At 37.0% G+C, this 22,759-nt stretch overlaps 1 protein-coding gene across 4 annotated transcripts in view; it reads right to left on the reverse strand.

Moving 5' to 3' along the window:
- LOC133523440 (breast cancer anti-estrogen resistance protein 1) overlaps positions 1-22,759 on the reverse strand; it is a 108,764-nt gene that overhangs the window by 8,525 nt on the left and 77,480 nt on the right. For 3 of the 4 annotated variants that reach the window (XM_061859020.1, XM_061859021.1, XM_061859022.1), the window contains exon 2: positions 538-678. In XM_061859020.1, the coding sequence (XP_061715004.1) occupies positions 538-678 (141 nt within the window). Of the gene's footprint in view, positions 1-537; positions 679-2,880; positions 3,094-22,759 lie in introns of those variants that run through there. The other variant, XM_061859019.1, reaches the window with a different exon arrangement.

A 22,759-nucleotide genomic window follows, 5' to 3' on the forward strand; every position in this document is an offset into this window, starting at 1 on the left:
ATAGTTCGCATTTTCAATGAGTATAACGGAATACTATGCCATGAGTAATGAAAAATTAGAATTCATATTGAATCTGTGGTATTTATTTGATGTTTTTTTGCGGGAGACCACAAGAAAACATTGTCCTTGCTTGTACTTGTACCAGTTGTAGCTAAACAGGTGTGTTGTATTCGCTTGTAGGTATAACATACAATCACATTATAACATTACAGTTAATTTGTTTGTTTGCATAATGTTATGAGAGACTTTAGGTAAGGTAAATTTAGGATCTACGTGACTGTGAGAAGACAGTGGTTTTCCACAAACGTCTTGGTAATTCTATATCGTGGCCAATATGTTTCTGGAAATCACAGTTACACAATAGATACTTACCTACACCACAGACAAAATCTGTTTTGTTCGTTTTGTTTTAATTTTATAATAATTATAGGGTGGGTGATGGAATTCAATCTCTGAATAACTAATGTAGGTATCTACTGGGGTCGCCATCTTGCTATAATATTAATGCAAGCTCCACTATATTGTACAGTAACTCACCTGGCGTCCTCTGAGCGAGCACAGCCACCAGCCCTCGCTGCCGCCCGTATTCTGCTCCAGCACGGTCAGCAGGTCGCCGCGCCGGAACGCCAACTCGTCGGGCGACTCAGCTATGTTGTCGTACAATGCTCGCGCCATGCACTGTAACAATGGGAATTGATTATGAGTAGGCTTTAAAATTTGAGTGGGACCCTTTTATTTGAAAGAAATCTCAACGTATTACGCAATTACTGAAGAACAAGTTCTGTATTTAAGGATAAGACGAAGAGGTGTTGATCAAAATACTTCAGAGTGTAAGACGAAGACTGACGGTCGCCATCGAAAGTCTCCGCAGAAAAAAGGCTCAATGAAATATCGACATAGTTACGGGTACTGCAAAGGGACATCATCAAAAATAACAAGTGCAAACGAAGATTATCGTCCTGAAGCACCCTGTACGATAATTCGTAGATGTCTTAAAATTCAAGAGTTCGAAAGTTTAACCCACGACTTCCAGCATTAAGTTGCAAGCGCCTTACCGTGTAGCTTTGCGCTCTGACCCTACTGCTGGAATAGTATATAAATATCTCTAAAAGAACCCATGTGTTGTGCCTATTATTAAGTACTCGTTTAGCGTTTGACGCCCTCGCCCACATAATTTGGCGTTTGGCGCATGCATGTGTACTATGCGCAGCTGCAGCGAGTCCTATATCACGAAAATGACAGGTCACAGACGCACTATAGGGATAGATGTCCCATGTATGCTTTCACCGGGATTAATATGAAAACGTAGGGTGACAATAATGGAGCAACGTATGTTATGTACATTATGTCGTAATTCGTAATGTCAACACATTCGTTAACGATTCAATTTTTGTTTTATTTTAGTTTAGATCGAATAAAATATATACGAAATGAAAAAAAAAAAAAATTACGTTCTGATACAATTATTTATTAAGCGCCAAAAAAAAATTAGTCTTACGGCAAACGTGTTCTACAAAGCAAACTTATCGGCAGTAGTCTTATATGTCTGCGGTTCTATATCGTAATAATGGCGGATTGTGCAACCGAACGTTGGGGCAGGCCATGTCCGTTTCCGACCGAGTGTTTATGCAATTGATAACTTCATTAGTATCTGATGCAGAGGCGGTGTAATAACGTTATGGTTGTGAAGGACTAATTGGCTGAGGCTGTTTGATTAGGAACGAACGTCGGAAATTAGTTCTAAAGGTTAGCTGGAAGAGATCGCTTAAAATGAGTTCGCATAAGTACACATTGCATTATCTGTGTATTATGTGCAATCATGTGTTTTACCACTACTAATATGTATGTAAAATATACTAATATTAATACACAATTTAGGTATTAGTTAAACACTAAAACAAGTAAAAAAGTGTCTGACTAAATTAAGCGTAAGTGTTTACTGTTTAGGATTATAAAAAATTTAGAAAAAATATTAACAGAACCAAGGAACGTGACTTGAAAGATGCCAAAAAGCTTTTAAAAGCGCAAATTGATGAGGGAACAGACGACCGAAATAGATTAAAGAGTTTGAAATTATTAAAGAATCGATCGATCAAAGACCAGAGGGGATAAGCTTAAACGTATTTATACAAATTATGAATAAGGAATCGTAAGGAATAGATTTAAACTTAAAAGTAAACAACATGCCTACAGATAATATAGAAGACTCAAGAAAAAACAAGTGTCAAAGATGCTGGTAAGATAAAAAAAAAGTAACTGGTTCAGTGAGTCGGAACATCTTTCTTGAATAGTCAAGTTAATTTAAATAACAAACGTATCTCGCTAACCACCGTTTGATCACAATATATTTCCATATAAAAATTGATATAAACAACAATGGTATAAATTTTTTGGGTTATATATAACGAGCATCCGGCCCCGGTTATCAAAAGAAAAAGTACTTTAGTAATCTATTAAATTGTAACGATATCGTTAGAGATAGGGTATAATCTTGGTGGTTGAGAAATTAATTTAAATGAAAGGATGTGATTTAATGCCTGTTTAACTGGGTAGGTGCATACAATTTAATCATAGACATAGGCACTTTGCTATAAAGTTTCAATAAATACGAAATGTGGGTTCCAGAAATAACATAAAAAGCTAACCAACGTATCATATTTAATAAAATACACAAAATAGGTAGGTACTCTACGTACGAAAAAAAAACGTAAACTAAAATAGAAAATTTCATAGCTTGGGCCAAAACTCGAGCCTCCTTCCGACAGTCGGACCCAACTTAGCTTTTAAAGCTTGCTCGAAGCCGCCAAATATTTTTGTCACTCAATAATCTTATATTGCCTTTATACTTAAAATTAAATGTTATTTAGGTGAAAAACTGACCCTTTTCGGCTGCGCCGGCTTTATACTTCTCAGATAGCATCCCTTGCAGCTTTTGTACACGTTCGAAATATAAACGCGAATATTCACTGTGTCTGGCATTCTCACATAATACACTCACTCACGTACGAGTATTATACTTCAAATTATTTCGTTCAGTCCGCTCCCGTCAGAGAAGCGAGTGGTACTGAGCTGGGAGAGCGATTGCCAATTAATTTAATAACTTATTTGTTGTTTTGCTGCGGTTTGATAATGAATCACAGAGGCGTCAGTCACGTAGCTACACATGTACAATAGGCACTCACACACAAAACAATAATACATCATAATTATATTTTAAACTTACGACATAATTTAGAATCTGAAGCTGTCTTAAATTTGGGCTGAAGTACGGCTCCTTAGCCTGAACTATGGTCCCATCCGGAAGGGCAGAAAGCACGAAACTTACGTCATAAGAATAAATAGAAGTGCCGAGATGTTACTGTTTCACCCCTCTCTTACTTTCTATCCCCATTTTTAGTTTTTATAAATATTCATGAAAACTGCGTTACCACCCCCTAAAAAGAAGGGATAGGATCGGTTCCCAAGGTTTAATCTAAGCTATATTTCTTCCTGCCCTTACACACAAAAATCTGCTTTTTGCAAATAAATTGAAATTAAAGTAATTTTTTGTGTCAATTTTGGCGTTTACAACAGTGTGGCAAATTGGACTAAATACAAAATTTGACAATTTAGCCCATTTATTCCTTATTCTTAAAAGTAAGTATCACTTCAAATTCATACATTTTATGTAAAAAAAGAAATGTATCACGTGGCGGTGACAATATTCATAAACTTAATGGCCGAAGGCAAATATTAACTAGTGTCTCTGTGAGCTGTAGACCTCACGATTAATTTAAAAAAAAACTTTAAAATTAAGTGCTTACAATGCCTGTTCCTTGCGTTTTTGCCCTTTTTTGGTTCAAATTTATCGTTTTTAGGGTTCCGTACCTCAAAAGGGAAAAACGTAACCCTTATAGGATCACTTTGTTGTTCGTCCGTCCGTCTGTCTGTCACGATCCTTTATCTCGCGAACGCGTGGAGGTATTGAGTTGAAATTGATAAATTATTTTTTCCTTTAGACATCCTCGTGCACAGTTTTTATGAATCAATGCTTCTAGTTTGAATTAACTAAGAATAAGTGTATTACCTACTTATAAATGTAGCTTTGTAATTAAAATTAAATTCCAGATATAACTTAAAGAATTACTTTGAATAAAGCGTAATTCAATATTATCAGTAATAAAATTTCTTCAAAACACATTATTTGGTCATCAGTTATCAACAGATCCGACAGTCTACTTTGAAGGTAATACGTGATCTTGCTAATTAATCAATAACAGGATTACTCACTTATTACACTGTTTAACGCATTTAGCAACATGACCGCCCAAAATAAGCACGAATGCAAAATAAGGATGCTGCGTCACCTATCAAAGAATGAGTAATGGACCGGACTGATCTGTAGTTCAGTGGAACCGGCAAGGTTTATAGAACATGAATGGTGAGGTCATTGTCTGACCTCTGGCGCCGACTACTAAACTATCGATGCCATTAAACCCTACTAATACTTTTCCTGTCACAATAATATAGCGTGAACATACCCTTAACCGCAGAAAAACATCCATCTTCCCACAACAAACAGATTTACGTACCGTAAAACTACCCAACTCTAGTCCAATACTGCAACTATGGTCCACAAGTTCAAAAGGAAATTAAGTATATATACCAATGTTTCTTTTGGTTTACTCCTAGTTTTACCTTCCATTTACAAACATACTTTGCCTTAGAACTATAAAAATATAGTAAAATACACACCTGAACGAGAAAAATTGAGTTTATTTGTGGACCATAGTTGGGAGCTTTGGACTATAGTTGGGTGGTTTTACGGTAGTTAAAATTCGCTTTAAGTAGGTTATAGACTTTAATTTTTGCGGTTACGGGTCGCATAATAAGTATTTAAGCTAAACTTCAGTGGTAAAGTTCTTTGCTAAAGACAGGTGGTTCGCTAAATGTAAAAATATGGCATTCCATCAGAGAAGGGTCCTTATGCACATGAAGCATTAGGGCCCTTTGATGGAAAGCCACACATATATAATCAAATTAACCATCTCTGACTTTCTCCGGTTTAGAAGAGTTTTTAGACCGACTTCCCAAGAAAACGATTCTCAAATAATTTTGCCTATTTTTTTTTTTAGGTATAATCCTTATTTAAGATTTATTTCTAGCTTATCCCCCGATACTATCCAGAGCTATAGCTAGAGCTAAGCTATCTAAAAGTCAGATTTTACAAATAAAAAATATATTGCAGGTAAGTTTGGCGAAATATAATTTGCACCAATCTGTCGAACAAAATGTACGGCGAAAAAATCCAGATAAATGGGATCGTAATTACCTTGTTTATTTTCAAATCTGGAACAGGCACTTACGATGCCGCGAGCATCCAGGTTAGTCTGATGACCTAGAAATCTGCACCCTTTGCGGAGTCAGTGGTCAACCAGCCACGTGTGTCAACGAAGTGAGCCGCAGTTTTCGCGCTTGAGTGAAGACGCCATGTGGTGCACCGTACACCGGTCGAAAATCAATGGCTGCCGGTAGGGGACTGAATGGCGGGGCGACCTGGGAAGGTCGCGTTTGGTCCCGTAGTACGCGAAGGGTTAGCGCGCATGCGTACCCGGAATACCGGCTTTAGTTTTTTATTTATGTTGTAAATAGAACCTTTAGTGGGATTGAGGATTTGGAAATAGATTCTGATGTTTACGGTGGGAGGATACCGAGAAAATAATTGTGCTGTTTTACGAAGGATTTTTTTCGTGAGGAAACTATAGGTAGGCTATTAGGCTATAATACTTATAATATGACGTAAAGTCCATTTATTGTGATTAGCTCTCTTCAAGTGCATTTTAGATTAAATGTAGGTACACTATGTACTTAAGCTGTGTGATGTTTTATATGATAAAATGACGGAAGAAACATTCGCTACACCATTATCATTAGGGAGTTCTAGTATCTAATTTCGTTCGAAATGTGACTCTGTGCGGTACACAAATGAGAGAGAGCAAGCGAAAATGGAGCAGATAATTGCCTATAAATACTAGCTACTTATTAACTGCTAATAAATAATTTTCTGTTCTCGTTTATATTTTATAGCAGTCGTTCGATTTAAAACTTCAGGTTTTTACACGGAAATCGCCCAGAGTTTATTAAACTTTAATCTGTATCAGGAAACTGCCGCCAGTTGAAATCGCGGTCTCTAGGGACTCAATTCAACTTGTTTCAATCGACTATATAATACCTATAGCCATTTTTAATCCGAAGAGTAAATATCTGTGCACTTGCGCGACTATGTGTGACATGCCTGACAACTAAGCGCTCAGACAGATAAGCCCAATTTAATCTAGTTTTTTTTTAATGTTTGAAAGGTGGTTTAATCGAAATTACCATAGTCACGTTAGGGGTCATCCATTAAATACACCACACGTTTAGGGGGGGGGGAGGGGGTTAAGAAAATATGACATCTTGTGACAAGGGGGAGGGGGAGTTTTTTTATTCGGAAGAATGGTAATCGTTTTTGTGTTAAACTTTCTTTCCTAATCGGTTTTGTGCTATAATTACTAATATTTCGTTTGTCAAAAATATTTTGATAAAGTACTAATAGTATCTAACTCAATTCGCCAATTTCGTTGAAAAAAAAAGCCAAAAATGTGATGTCACACCAAACGGGCAGGGTTTTGCCAAATGTGACCAAGTGTGACAAAGAAGGGGGAGGGGTCAAAAAAACCTAGAAATTCGTGTGTCATAATTAATGGATGACCCCTTAGGTCGACCTATCAAGGCAAAGTCGGATCGCACCCCACAGGCATTGTTAATTAACCAAGTCTCCCACCGATGCAATCGTTATACACGATATATTGGAAAATTGAAAGCTATTTCGTCCACTCCAATAGTACCTACTCGTAAATTGCAAAATGCGTTTGTAAATTATGGCGGGCTTGTGTCAGAATGGGGTCAATCGTCTGGCGCCTCTCGCCCACTGTTTTCTTTATTATTAGTTTTAGTTTTATTGTTAGTCAACGCTAATGAAGCGGTTAGCCGCGGAAAGTTAAACAACTAAGAATACAATAGTGGAATGTTTTATTGTTTTTATTGAGAGTAATCTAAGAAATTTCCTTGTTCCGATCATTAAGTATGCAGTACCTAGACTACCTACCTAGTAATAGTGAATTTCTGGGAATACACAAGAGCAAGTCACATGCGTGTTGCTATACTAAGAAATCGCAACAAGCACTAAAAAAAAATTCCCTTTAAGAGTACCTAACTCCTTCCATCCTATTTGGGCTGGGAATCATTTTTTTTATATTGTTACACTCCACAGCAATGAAAACGGATCACTTAGTATCGAAAACTCCTACGAAGTTGACCTGTTGCGCTTGAGTAAATTAAGAGTAATTTTACGTACCTATTTATCAACTTAAGTATGGACATTTTCTTTAGAAACCAGCTGACACACGCGATAGTAATAAAATAAATCTAATAACTACTAATGATAATAGCCAATTGTTTCGACGCTAGAAAGTTGAGGCCTTTTATAAGTCAGCCTATTTTACAACGCAAAAACATATTGGCATTCATCATCGTGACATTTTAATGGAAAGTCGTAGTAGCAAAAACGTCTGCTTCCACTCGCGGCCACTTAAGAGATAAGAAGTAGGATGCAGGAGCAAATAAGATGCCGTATCAGCAAGAAGTCAAGAAGTGCTTATTACACAGTGGTGTGCTGATCCTATCGCTTACGGAGTGCTGGCGTCATTGACATATATCTAAGGACGGGCCTTACGGGCACTAAGAATGGTGCTAGTTCAGTGGTGTCAGTGTCACTCACGAATTCGAGCCAATCGTGCCGTCTTACGCAACTAGTTGCGACCAATCGCGCGCGTGATGCGAACTCATCAACCAATCGCGTTGTGGCGTTAGACTGCACGATTGGGTCTTATTCGTGTGCGTGACACCGCTGTACTGACCCCATTCTTATTACCCGTAGGGCCCGTCCTTAGACACATGTCAATGGCTGGCGTGTTAAACTAAAAAGTCGACAGATTAAAGGGAAAGAGTTTTTTTAGTGGTACTCTGGAATTTCCTTCATGAAAAGAGGCTATGTTGGAAAACGACATTTACACTTAGCGTTGAACTCGCAGACCAAGGGCATCTAGAGGACAAACGATATTTTGATGAATACAACTGTCTGGCATAGGGCCGCCATAATTAAAAATCTAAAGGTAAAGTAATCTGTTTCTAGATCAAGTTACATTGAAACTATTTAGCGTTCACCTCAACTTGGGGGGCTAACGTAGACATCGAAATTCAAATCTTCGAATTTGGAGTTTGAGGATCTCCTCTACCTTCATTATTAGGTGACTGAAATGGAAATACATACATGACTTTCGAAATTTATATATCTCGTTTTAAGGAGAGGTACACATGGTTTCTATTAAAGGTTCACTAAGATACACAGAAGGTACAATATGTTTATAAATATTTCGTTGAAATTCGCTGATCTCCACCCGACGTCCTGATCCTGACGATCACATTAGGCCGCCAGCGCTCGGTAAGCATTCGGAATACACAGCCTGAACTACATAAGTGCCTGCGACCGCAAGGACGCTCCGTATCCCATCCTCTAACAACTCGTTAGGCATTAAACGAACGAGATACAACTATATGAAGCACATAAGTGCGTCCTTCTCTCTGCATTTGTCTTGCATAAGTGCGACAAATGACTTTGATAAAAAGTGCAAATGGCGTGTATAATGGCGAAGCCGGCGGCGCCTTTTTGTAAGCGCCAAGGAAAAGGAAGCGATTCGACATGTCTTAAGTTTTTCAGACAGGATAATATTTATGAAATTTGGCTATGTAATGTAATCACTAAACTGACAAACAGCGACTATCAATTTCGACAAAATAATAAAAGCAATGTGTATTCTAAAAAAAAAATTAACCATTGCAGCTAAAGTATTTTTACAAGCTTTTATTTAACTTGCCCTGTTAGTATATTTTAGTGTGGGTCAAATCTTGGAAGCTAAATTTGACCCATTTCCCGATTTCCGATAGAGCTAAAAATTTGCATACTCGTACATATGTAATTCGGTTGACAATGTATGTGGTGGCCATAGGAACTGTGTGTTGAAACAACACAACCTACCTAATTGAGTTTAGGATTATTAGAATTTTCTCGAGTATTATTTGTATGTGGTAAGAAAAGTAGAGTCAGCGATAAAAACTTACCAAAAATTTGTTTTTGCCTAAAACTAATACTAGTTTAATTCATTTTATCTTTTATACCAAAAAGTGGAATATTGCACAACATAGGTACCTAAAACAAATGAATAAATTATTGATATGACATGTGACCATATTTAAGATGTCATGAGCTGTCAAACAACATATTGGAATTGTGTCCAAGCTAATTCATACAGTAACTCGACATAACGGCAAAAACTAGTCAAGCTCGAATCGAGTCATCTTAGATCTTAGACTTTTTACACTAACGGTTTATCAGTTTCTTTGAAATCTCTATGTTATTATTAGCAAACGCAGATAATTCACTTTTTTAACAAGACCCCTCTACTTACTAACTTTGTATTTTCTACTTACGGCGTATCGGTATGTGAATTTTTATTTCTTTACTTTGAACTAAAATAAACCGGCATGAGCATGTCTCCTAGATATAATATGTATGTACGAGTATGTGTATAGGTAGGTCCATGTAAGTAAAGCCTAGTTGCCATTTTAGGTATAGACATTTTATCATTCAATATTCAATCGCACGCCGCCGCAGTCAACGAACCGCAGATATGTATAACCAAAGGATGCTGCAATTATCGGATATGTTTCCGATATTTGCGACGATATATACCTTAATATTTATTCTTAGATTAGGAGACATAATTTGTAGAAAGTAAACAGTATTAAGTATATTTTGAAATTAACTTACGAGTATCATATTTAGGTAGAGATAACTGTAGCGATTCTAGGAATCGTCTTTTTATTCCTAAGTATTTTATAGGGTTTAATTTCAGATTTCGATAATATTAATACCAATATAAAATAGAGCACGACTGCATGAAGCCTATGTCAAGAAACCTATAAGATAGGTATATGTAAAACTGCAAATAACAAAGACCCATTCATAAAATATGAATAAACACTTCGTAACGTTTGGTTAAAGGCACTTTATGTGTAAATTTCCTTACTTGTCACTAGCAATTGGAATCGCTGTCCGCTCTCTCTTCATGTCAGGAGGGCTTTCCATCATTTACAAAACATTTTTCCACGTTTGTAAGCTCCTTTATTATAACTTGGCCCTCGCCAGGGGGAAGGACAGGTAAAGATACCTACAATAAAAAAAAAATTGGCAATGTACAAAGGCGAACTTATCCCTATAAGGAATTTCTTCCAGTCAACCTTTAAGCGATAACATATGGATAAGGGGTTAATCATACAAAAGATCTACATGATATTATAGAAATGTATTATCAGTAATTAAAGCCTATTTAATCACACTTTAGTGGTTTATCTAAGGCAATGTGCTACGTAAGGTTGGTCAATCAATAGCATCCCTGCAGATAAGTAAACACCCTTCCCTCGCACGAATACTCTCTAACAATATTCATGTGTGGGTTAAACAACCTTTCGTCATAACTTCAAGAAAAAATATGTCTCAAAGTGATTTACACCGCAATTGCCGCCGACGTGGCAATTCGAAAAATGTAAAGCGAATGCCTGGACCGATTATAATGGTGGGAATACATTAGTTCTCGTGTAGATGTAGCCGATTAAATAAATTCTAGGTTAACATTGCAGTGGCAAACAAGACCAATAAATGCAGCGAAGACATTTATTTAAATTAAGTCCATACCGTTTGATACTGTTTATCGAGCTTTTTATGCTACTGACTACTGAATAAGAACATAAGTCGATACTAAAAGTAAAGTGTTTGTAAGTAGGTATGTAATTTTGTTATTATTTTGGATTTTAAAAATGACGAGAGAAAATAAAAGTGCTATCCATGTTAGTTTTAAGTAGTTATTAAGAACCCAACAAAGAACGTTAAATGATAGTTGACCTTATATAAAGTAACTAACATAAATCAAATACACCCCACTTGCACTGATCTCACCTAGACTTAAGCAAGCTTACACCCCTGAGACTCGAGCCGGAGCAGGGACACAAATTGTAACCGATACTTAACTATGAAAATAAACCATTTCTGATTCTGATTTGAAAATGTATAATACGATTTTGCACATTTTCTATACGTAATGTGGAAAAATATGTACCTATGTTCATTCATTGAGTTTCTATTCCTGATTATATGCGCCTACTACAAATTTGATAAAAATAGAAAAGAAATAAAATATAAAGAGGAAATTGATTCCCACAGATAATTACGGTCTATCAACGGCTTCGAGCAACCCTCTTAAAAATAGTCTAATTGGATTTAGTTTTTTACAACCACTGCGGTTAGCGGTGAAAATAAACTGCAATTGCGGTTTGAATTGTTTACTGACGGCTTGATCGACGGATATCCGAACTGGAATACAGGCTCGTTATAGATAAAGAAAAAAAATCGTACAGCCTGAGAAAATGTATCGTGCCTGATGCTTAATACGACTCAAATAATTGAAATAATGTAAAACGGCAAGTTATTTTTCTCTTTAGAGATACTTACTGAAAAGATAAACATGTCGCGAGAACAATTGATATCTTCTTTCGCGGTGCGGTAGCGATGCTAAAATGGTTGGTCAGTTAGGTCAGGCATCTGGATAATATTTATTAAGTACTTATATATTATTTGGACTAGGTATATGGCACAGACGTTCCCAGAGCGGCTCTCGTTTGACTCGAAACATGACGCCGGACGTGAACACTAGACTTATAGGTCTACGCGAACATCATGTCAACACCTAAACACACCCGTTTATTGTTTTAAACATCGTCGAGATATAATTTACATTCATAGTTACGCACGAGTTCTCTCAAACGAAATTGTAGGTTAGATATGCTGATAGGTTAGATAAGCAAACAAAAACTGTTTCCGAAAAGCAAGTGACTTTAAAAAAATGTCTCTTTCATACCACTCTTCCCCTACTTTCGCTTTATATAAGTACCTAGTTAAATAAACATATGGGTAAACATTTTTGATCAGTAAAGATTATAGGTACCTATATACTAGGCAGATACACCTAAACATAAGCACATGAAATGCACTCCTTCTCTACTTAGACATTATGTACTCTTATCATTTCTTACATATGTACATATATTTATTCACCGGTTTTTAAGAATGTATAAATCCTTAAACATCAAAATTATTTAATATATCGTACCAAAGTACCTAATATTAGAGTTGATTAGTTGTAGGTACGAATATATGTATCCCACTGATGTTAATCCCATAATTACAGGGAAGCTATTGAAAGGAAGAAACGCGCTCCGTTCCCCGAGATACATTTTATTTTTATTGCATTGCAGACCGAATGTTTTCATCGGCTCCAACAAGTATTAATACCTAATTAATATGCTAAATAAGGTTTTTATTACAGCTTTAAGTCGATAAGCTTCTACATTACTACTTTTATTAGGTATAAGTTTGATGGTCACAGTTTACGTAAAAAACCAAACTTATACGATCGAAATAGCTTTATAACCCTTGGAATACATTATACATGTAAATTTGTCTTTGTAACTGTATCACAGGAATTGAATAAAAACATCACCGCAGGAGTCCGTCGCGAGGGGGAGGACCGGGCCCTCCGCCGAGGGCGAGGGTGCCGGGAGATGCAATTTCAACTGCATTCTGTAGATATGGACGGCTACGGAAGAATAGTCGCGACTTTTTACTCATTTTATCCGTGTTTTAACCGCCGGCTACAATTCTTAAAGCCTCCGCCTCCGTCGACACTTTTTTGGAAAGAAAAGCGGCTTAACAATGGGATTGCCGCCGCGCCTCATTCGCTGAAAAATTACCGTTCATTCGTTAAAAGGGAAAAAGAATCATCCGCGTCCCCATTTCTGCTACCCAATTATTTGTCGGGCGAGAGACGCCGACAGATGCCAAGTATTGCAAGCCCTGCGCCTGACACTTGTAGCTTGTGTCTGTGACTTGGCACGTGTCCAATCCGAACGCGACGTTTACTCCGTTACATACGTACTTACTTGCACAATGCTCGGTAAATGTGAGCAAAATATAAAATTTTATAAGGGAACTAAAATATGATCCTAACTTTCCGTCCGGGAAGTAATATCGATAGTGCAGGAGTGCCGTGTTTTCTGCTTAGCGGAGTAGGCAGTAACCTGCAGTTTACGTCACAGGGAAGGAAGTAAAATAAAATATATTTGCAAATTCTTTAAGGAAAATATAGCGACGTCCCACCGCGGGTCACAGGAGTATGAAATATTCATGGATTTCTTAATAATCTAAAGGAGGTTACTTTATTTACTTATTTTTATTTCGCTGATGTGGAACGCAGCGATTTATTGAGAATTGTGGTTATTTAATATGTTTTCCTCCTTCTGTGCTTTTAAGCTGTGATTTCATTGTATTTGTTTAAGTAGGTAGTTATTATTTCTATTTTTAATGCCTGAGATAAGTCTAAGTAACTTAAAATAAGGTCTACTTATTTCTTCACGCTTCAGTATACGCCTACCTATTCTATAAAAGTATACTTCGTACAAAGCACTCATAACAATAAAGGCACGCATGATAGAACAGTCTAGTATATGTAGATAGGCAACTATTATCAAACTTGTCGTTACATTACGACGATGCACAGTGGAGTGCACTCGAGCCCGCTTCAAACATTTTCGTCGGGCGTCGAGAGCGAGCTGTCTCTGATTAAACTCAGTCCGCGCCCGTTGCGCCTGCTTTATTTACCCGCCGAGGTTCATATTTGGGATTCTTTCGAAAATTAAAAACTTTTTTATATAGCAACGTAAAGAGGGGCAAAGGAAATCAACCCTCTTTGTCCACACGCACATTTTCACCCGGATCAAGGCCTGATGCGTGCACTGTTCTGAATAGCTTCTAATTGCAAATATCAAACAGGGGCTTTAGAACTGTTATAGAAGTGTAATTATCTTTGTTAAGGTTTTCTCTTGCGCGCATCGCATGGCGTCTGTTGGTAAAGATCTAATCCATTAAAAACCTTAATTTTAGTCGAAAAAGTACTGGACGTCTTTCAATCAGTTTTGAGGATGATCAACCGGAGCATATCTTAAATAAAAGTGATACATAGGTTTAACGAAATGGAATCGACACTTAATTGTATTTTATGCAAATTATCATGTTGTCGCAGTAAACATTAATTAATTATTCATGCAAACTTAGGCGTCTGATGGCAATGCACACAATAATTTAATAATGGAATATTTAATGGAGGGAAGAGCATAAATTTGGCGGCAGAGCGTCAGCCAGACTGAATTAGATTATGCATTAGACTCGGATCACGCCCTGCAACGCTGCGTACGTTCTTAAACTAACATGCGTGTGTTACGATGCGTAATGTTTTAATAGGAAACAATCACTATCCCACCAAAAACATTTTCATGTAAAATGTTGCCAAAACGAAACCATAAGGCTCGCACTGTCAAAAAGTTATCGGATCTCATTTAGAACCAAGCTTCTAAGTCTACAAGCCCTAACTTCATGAACTAGACCTTAGTCAAAATATGTGGCTTGGCCATTTCGAGATATTTTTTTTATCTGGGATAATTCAAACCTAAGGTATGAGGGTTTCGCTTGGCTCATCTTACGTGCCCCCAGATTTATTGTTTTTTGGCTCTCCGTGATCATATTAGCTCTTTATATTAATACGATTTATCAGGTTTAAGATTCGAGTCGTGTTATTTCTCAGTTTTTTTTATATATCAAATATGATTTCTCACTGAAGGCTTTGGATAGATTGGTGAAATTGATGTACAATCTACTTACACAGTTACACATGCAATAAAGAGTTATCTTTAGGGTTGCCATAAGTATTCGAAACGGATACGGGACGATGGGGTAGTAATGCAATAGGTATAGAAACAAAACAATGTGGTCAAACAAACAGAGATGATTGTGACCATTTATATATGTATTCTACAGCGGCGGTATTAATTAATATACGGGACAAAAATGGGATGGTTAGGTAAAGATACGGGACTCGATACTTAAATACGGTGACAACCCTAGTTATCTTTATCTATCTCTTATATGTAAATATTCCTTGAGGACGTTGCTTGTGTCAAGTCCTTAACAATCTCGTCACTATAAACTTATACACATATACCTAAGTACAAATCCCAAATGGAATATGAATGTTTATGACAAGGAGCGACTAGGTCCCTCGTTTGTAAAGACTTTAGAGTAATAACTTGATAGATCTTCCAAGTTTCTTAGGTACTAGAACTTGTTCAAAACAATAGGTTCCTAAGTTTCTTGTTGCGGCCCGCTATGAAGGGTAGACAAACAATAGACAAAGTTTGGAGTCCGCTGTCCGTCCTAGACAGCGTAATGGGTCTCTTGAGAAAACGCGCGTCTGTGTCATAGTGAAATAAAATTAACCATGCCCTCGTGGTAATGTCATTTGTCCTCCTTTTACCCTGTAAGTACACCACATAATATGAAAAATAAATATTTATATGAATTCGCTTTAATCAAAAACATATCGCATTAAGCGTGCGAATTAAAATTTAAAATCGCTGACTGAATCAATTTTAGGTAATTGCGGATTGAGGGCGCCAGCAAAATTTTCCTTTATCTTGTTTTTGAGCAATAGTAATTTAGTTAACGGACGCGTCTGTTAACACAAGTCTTTCGCTGAAGCTAATTCTGTCACCATTTTCACTAACTCAGAGGGCCTACCGCAAACCACGTTCTGCGTGTTGCCTCCCTGTCACACTTACGTACGAATATTCAAGGGCGACAGAGAGGCAACACGTCGAACGTGGTTCGCGGTAGGCACTCAGATCTTAGGTTAACCCAGAAGCTAAAGCCAATCGAACAAAACATATGAATTGTTAAGAAAACCGATTACGTATCGACAGCGATATCGACTGCTCGACCGCGACATAAAACTTTTATCTCATTTCCCGCCATATATTTTATATCGAGTATTTTTTGTGAACCTCGTTTCGTCTCCCCCAGCGAGATAGTATTCCCAATGCTTACCGAATGCAGCCCAATTGATTAGAAACAACTTTGCATACCTAGTTACACAATTTAGAATGGCTCACCAGAGCGTGTAGCTCGCCTGATTCTAGAAGTAATTGCAATAACACTCCAGCCGTCTCCCGAGAGGGATAAAGTCTTTTCCACCCTTCAAGTTTTTCCCTATACACAGGTCTGTACTTAACTATGGAGTACTCTCATTATCGGGCTTCCTCCCCTAATGTTACAGGACAATACCATAAAACCCGTATAAAACGTGTAAGTATCAAGACTGATTGTGCCCGGTCGGCTAGTGTTATGAGATAATATGTCAAGATTTTTGCTGACATTTGAGGAATGTTCATCTTTTAGGAATACCTACTTACAGTTATAGGAGTATCTAATTATATTATAAGTACTCTGTTATAATATCTTTGTGAGTATCTAGTAAAGATCGTTTATTTACAAACATAGGCTTAGGCACTCTTTGAGGAAATGCAATACCTATAGTCATTCTCATATTTTTGGACACATAATATTCGTGGTCGTTTTGTCCGCAGCCAGTAGTAAAATCGCGTGCTGTCTGCTGTAATAGCAAAAAAACAAAAACCGCAATTTTATAAGCTATACCTATCCGTATCTGCTAACAGTGTTAACCCTAGTTAAGGCCCCTTATCCATCAACATAAAGACGCGGTTGATCTCATGTACAAAATTACTTTCTTCCTTTGTTCCTGATGGAACTATTGGGGCTGTAATCTACTCCGGCGCTAATGCATGGGGGGGGGGGGGGGGGGGGCGGTTGTTGCCTATTCACGGGATTTGATGAAGCGGTCGCCTTTTAACTTCACCGGTAACTTGTATGAAACCGAGAATGTTATTACGAGGTTTTTGTTAGGGGAGGTGGATCAAACCGAGGCGAATGATATGGGTCCATAAAAAGCATTTAATTTGACCCATATGTTAGAAAGATTCGCGAAAATCAATATTCTTATTCGCAAATATATAAACTCCACTTTTGAACACTTGTTCAGCGTGTTTAATGAAAATAACCTAATTAGGTTACTAACTTAAAACACTTTTTATTTGTAAATTTAAATATAGTGGTAAGATAGATATTTTTGCAATTCCTGACTCCTTTCCTTTTTTCCTTACGCCATACGATATCTGGTAAAAGATTACATGTTTTAAATCTACGAGTAGCTACCTAATTATTCGTATGACAATACAGTGTTATCCAACGATCGTTCATTCAAGTCACACACTGAACTAGTTACTATTAATATTCAACAAACAAGTATAACAAGTGCTCAAAGCATGGGAACGTCTGGTTATAACGATCTATTTATAAGATAACAGTAGCTTAACTACTAGAGACCTTTCGGGGCTTCAAATGCATATTCCCAGCGGTTACGCTAGAGGGGCGAGTCGAGATCTCGGAGATGCTGGTTTGAAAGACCCATCGAACAGAAGATACATCTAATATCTGATCTGGACGTCAATGGTTCTGATTCTGTATGAATATCAAATACTATTTATATATGGCTCTTGAATGAATTGAATATAATTATAGTCTAGAGTCCGCCAAAGTTAAACAAAAAAAAAAAAACATTTATTTACCAACCAACCAAGTTACTAAAATGTCATAGCAGTGAAATATATTGTATTATTTGGCATCATCAACATGGAAGTCAAATGTATATAAAATAAATTATTGCGTTATTGCTGTCAATGGGTATGGAAGGTAAGGAAAGAAATCTCAATGTACCAAAAAGTGTCATCAAAAAACCTTAAATAGGTGGCGCTACAATACTTAGAATACTTGAACAAAAAAATCAAATCATAGACAGCGCACTTCACTCCGTCAATAACGCCTAGGTTCTTAGCTACTCTAGCGCTACTCTGGAGAGATTTGGAACTATTATTAATAGCTGACAGCTGGACACTTTTGCAACAGTTCTACCATAAGAGATGTCACTCCTCTTAATTCCACACTCCATAGTCAATGGGGTCGGCACCTGTCAAAGGTTTGCATAGATGGCACCTGCATAGGTTTTCCCTGTCTCGAGTTTTGCTCGGTGAGATTTGGCTCAAAGGGCATGCTAATCTATAGCATCCAGGCCATAAAGTTCCAAAAAAACATGAATTTGACAGAATTTTAGTGCTGGCGCCATCTGTATAATACTTCGACCGGCCAATCCTATTACGTTTAACTACAAACTTAACTAATTTGGAACTGTGTGGTTCTTAAAAACAAAATGTCATTCAATCGAAAAGTTAAAAAAAACCACGAAATGACAGACATTACGAGTAGGACTTATTTTCTTTTTGTGTAACGTTAACGGTTACCAACTTGGCTAAGCTCCCAAGTCCATATCCAATTCATCTATCTGGCCAATTTTCTCGACATTGATCAAAATTTATTCAGAACCACTGACCTTCAGATTAGATGAAAGATTGACATCTAAATGTGTCTACAGTAGGCCTAACGTGACTTTGAATTCCTTAGCAACGACGAGTAATCCTATACCTTCGTCAGAGCCGACTCGCCCGAACTCTGCAACCTATTGCAACGACGTCCCTTGTCTACTACACATCGACGTTTTGATGAATGAGCCGTCCACTCTGCGCTTCTGTCTGTCTGTCACGGCGTTTGGCTTAGTTTCCCATCACTTGAACAATCCAGTACAATATGATCTCTGATTACACAACGTTGATACTGATTTCGAGGTCATACTTACACAAGGTATTCTGGCAAGTGCTTGATTAAGAGAATGACAGGGCTTCTGGATTCGGCTGATAGAGTTTTTTCTCACCGACGCTTCGTTACGTGCGTTAGGTGTTGTGTTGTGACTGTGACTGAATGATGGCTTAATTGAAATAGAGCTTTTTAAATGTATGTTTAACGTTCGATTAACGTTTTTTATTGTTCATAATCAGCCTTTATGAGATTAACGACAACCTTGCAAGGTTCCCACGATTACAAAGCAGAAGAAGCCGCGGAAAAACTTAGCAATTTATATTTTAAGTCATTGAACCGTGCGTACGTGTCAGTAACCAATTAAGCGGTGCCATTGCTCCATCATGATCGTTTAGGTTCAGCAATTGTGCCCCCATTGTCCCCCATATTCGTCAACGTTGCGTGCTATAAAGTAAAATGGAAATTTCCATCTATTACTTGCAGGAATATTTTAGATCAATCGACAAAAACATGCAACAAGTCACGGTACTTCGCCATTGATTTTGTGTCAATTCAAGTTTTGTAATTTACTAATATCGTACACCTTATCACATTTGCTGAGCGAGAGATTTTTCTTAATCAAATTTCTTTACCATGTTGTGTCTACATATGTGTTGGGCCTAAAGGTTAACAAATAGTTTATAAGTACATATTTCCATAAATATACGTACCTAGTCTATACTATTACGGTATATAATATACGGTACAGCCAAACAATACAGTGGATTTTAAGACCTCCCTGAACAGTTTCTCTCGGCAAATATCCAGAAAAATATCGCAAGAGGTCGAAAGGATTTCATTTTCGTGGCATTATTGGATACTCGAAGACTTGTTGGGGATATTGCGAACCCGTTTGTTGTAGTTGTCAACGTTCTTGCCTTCCTATTGGCCCGTGAAATTAGATAACAGGTCCTTGCCACGCTACACGAGGCATTGGTTCCTAACTGGTGTAGTAGGTGCTTTATTGAGGCGAATTAGATTTTACACTTCATCGGTATTGCAAATTGGGTTATTTTGAGATACCTAGTAAGTGTTTCGTATACGAACAACTATGTAGTAGAGGTCAGACCGTTGTCGACTTTAGATATATGCTGACTCAGCTCAGGGTTCCATATTGGCTTTAAGTCGGCATACAGATAGGTATACGTTGTAAGGTTTCTTTTTTGTACACCTACCATTGTAAATACAAAAGGGTATTCTCGGTACCTACCATAAATATGATTGTTAAAGATAACCTTCCCTAATTCGATTCAATATGAAACACTTTACTTGTCCGTAGCTTACACGTCGATCATCTCGGAATATATGGGTACATTAACATTGCAAATTTCTTAAATGGATCACGTACTCGATGCGTACATCGATACTTTTGCGGAGAATGAAGCGCCTTCTCTTCTTTAGCATAAAAGAGGTGGCAGTTATACAGGATTGAAAATTGTAAGGGCTATTAAAGGTAGATTAGTTTTTTTAACTACCCAAATATTATTAATTGATGTAATTTTGCTTTCATCATAAATTAATATTATTTAGAATAACAACACTATACGAGTATAAACTCATAAAAACAATATAATAAGTTTTCGAACCTATTCATAGTACAGTCAGCATCAACAGTAGAGTAACAGACTATGCGTCGCAGTCGTCGAGATATATATTATCTGTATTTGTAAAAGTATACGAGGGTAGCAGATACCTTTGTTCTGTTGTTTCATCCGCTACTATTGACGCTGACGGTATTAACGAAAATAATTATATTTCTCGATTTCTAATTGTGACTATGTTTTTCTTTTTTTTCTGTCTGAAAGTCTGGACTTTCAAACAGTAAAATCCAGCATCAAGATGCAGATAGATAATGCAAGCATTTTCATTATCATTATACTCGTCGTTGGCTCTTTTTGTCACCCCACCCTGTACGAAGTGCTGGATCCATCAGGGTGACGTGACAGCCACTCCACCGCCGATGCTCGAGCAGCACTCACGACCGCGTTTGCCTGACAGTGACATGCTTGAGGAACGTGAATTTGCGATTTGCTGAGATTCCCCTTTACGACCTACCAATGCTTGAATGATGTAAATAAAAATGTTTTAAATGAGATTTATTTAAACCGAAATTATAATTCCTACAATTGCATTTATCAAGTAGGTATGTATTGAGATGGAAAATAATATTCGGAATCAAAAGGTCTTGATCGATTAACAACCTCTAAAGTTCCAAATATTCTAGAAAGCCGTTTCCAATGGCTAGTTTGACGATGCAAATTGTAGAGATAAATAAATAAATAATAAAACTTCCAATAGAATGTCCTCGGTTTTAAACTCCCTGCCATTAGAAAGGGGCAAGCTAACAAATATTTTGTATTGCACCCTAGGAACCCGATAGGTAAAGAAAATCTTGAAATACGGTAATATTTTTCAGTTTGCCTTGGCAAATTATCCTCCATTGGGATTAACACTGCAATAGCAATCCGCAGTCGGAGAAGCGAAGGGATTGACTATATGACTCCAGGGTGTAAATAGGGCTTAAAAATCACTTGGATTGCGCCATTTCTCCGCCACCCTCTTTAAAGCGGAGATCGGGGAGATTGCCAACCTCATAGACGAAATCCATTTTCATTTAAGTAGAAATTCAAGTGGATTCAAGGAACAAAGTGGAACATTGAGACTTATAAACTGCAAAATGCTTTGCGTATTGCAGCCAACTAGTTTCATGAACAGAGTTTTATTAAAACTTTCAGTCATAATGTTTGATTTTTACTGTTTGATGTTTTATCTGTTTGTAAAATTAGCTTTGGTAGAAATGGAAGGTATTGAAACGGGAAACTTGAAAATAATTAAGGAATTGCTGAATATTTTATTAAAAATTAGCACAATGGAATACTAGTACCACCTTCTAGAAACTCGATCAAAGTCAGTTTTACAAAATAGAAAAAACACAAAATAAAATACATAGTACATATGTAAATATTTGGAGTTTGCACGACCCAATACAAAAGTAGGTACTTAAATAGCATAAGACGATCGATGATGATCCCACCCATGGATCGTCAAAACCTAAAAAGCTGTATTTCTTCTAAATTTCAAATAAACTGTTATATTATTCATTGCATAATCATCGGTTAACTCCGCCATAAACATACATTGTGTTTGAACGCGGCGTCGGTAAGCTACATAAATATCGGAATCGGAATAACGACGGATCATCAGACCTCCCAGACCGTTTATAGCTCGGTCAATATTATGACATAAACAGTAAATGATTAGCAATAGATATAAAATAGATGAATAGCTAGTATGTACCTACGGGTCTTATCTTACGAAACCTAGAGTAACTATTATTATTATCGAAAATCTAAAATAATGCGAAAAATATGAGATCCGTGTGCACCTAAGTATATCGTCTCGAGAGGCTTTTTGAACCAAAAGAGTTATAAGTACAATTTCATTTTGTTGTATGTACAATCGGCCCTAACTTATAAGAATCCACTTTCCTATACAGCTACTTACTGTTCCAAGATTACCTTAAAGAATTTTTAATTTCAGTGTTATATACCTATGAATTTAAGCGGGAAGTATACCACCACGGGCCACGTAATCGTCCAGGGAAAAAGAGAAAACGGCTTTCCACTTCAAAATGTTTTCCATTCTCCATGATTTTTTTAGTATTTTATTGACACAATGAAAAACTAGCTTTATAGGTTTTCCTTGTTTTCAAAATTTGCAAAACAATTTTTTTTAAAGCGAAACCAATATATCTGGAATATATTATGCAAAATAAAAGTGATTTGTTAAGATTTAGATAGTGGAAACCGATTTCTCCTGAAATGGAATTTCATAGAAAAATTAGCGTTGAAAAATTAGATTCTAAAAGCTATTCTTCCCTCTTAAGAATAGGAAAGGTATAAGTGAACGAAAGTT

Source organism: Cydia pomonella, chromosome 12, assembly GCF_033807575.1.
Source record: "Cydia pomonella isolate Wapato2018A chromosome 12, ilCydPomo1, whole genome shotgun sequence".
Lineage (NCBI taxonomy): Eukaryota > Metazoa > Arthropoda > Insecta > Lepidoptera > Tortricidae > Cydia > Cydia pomonella.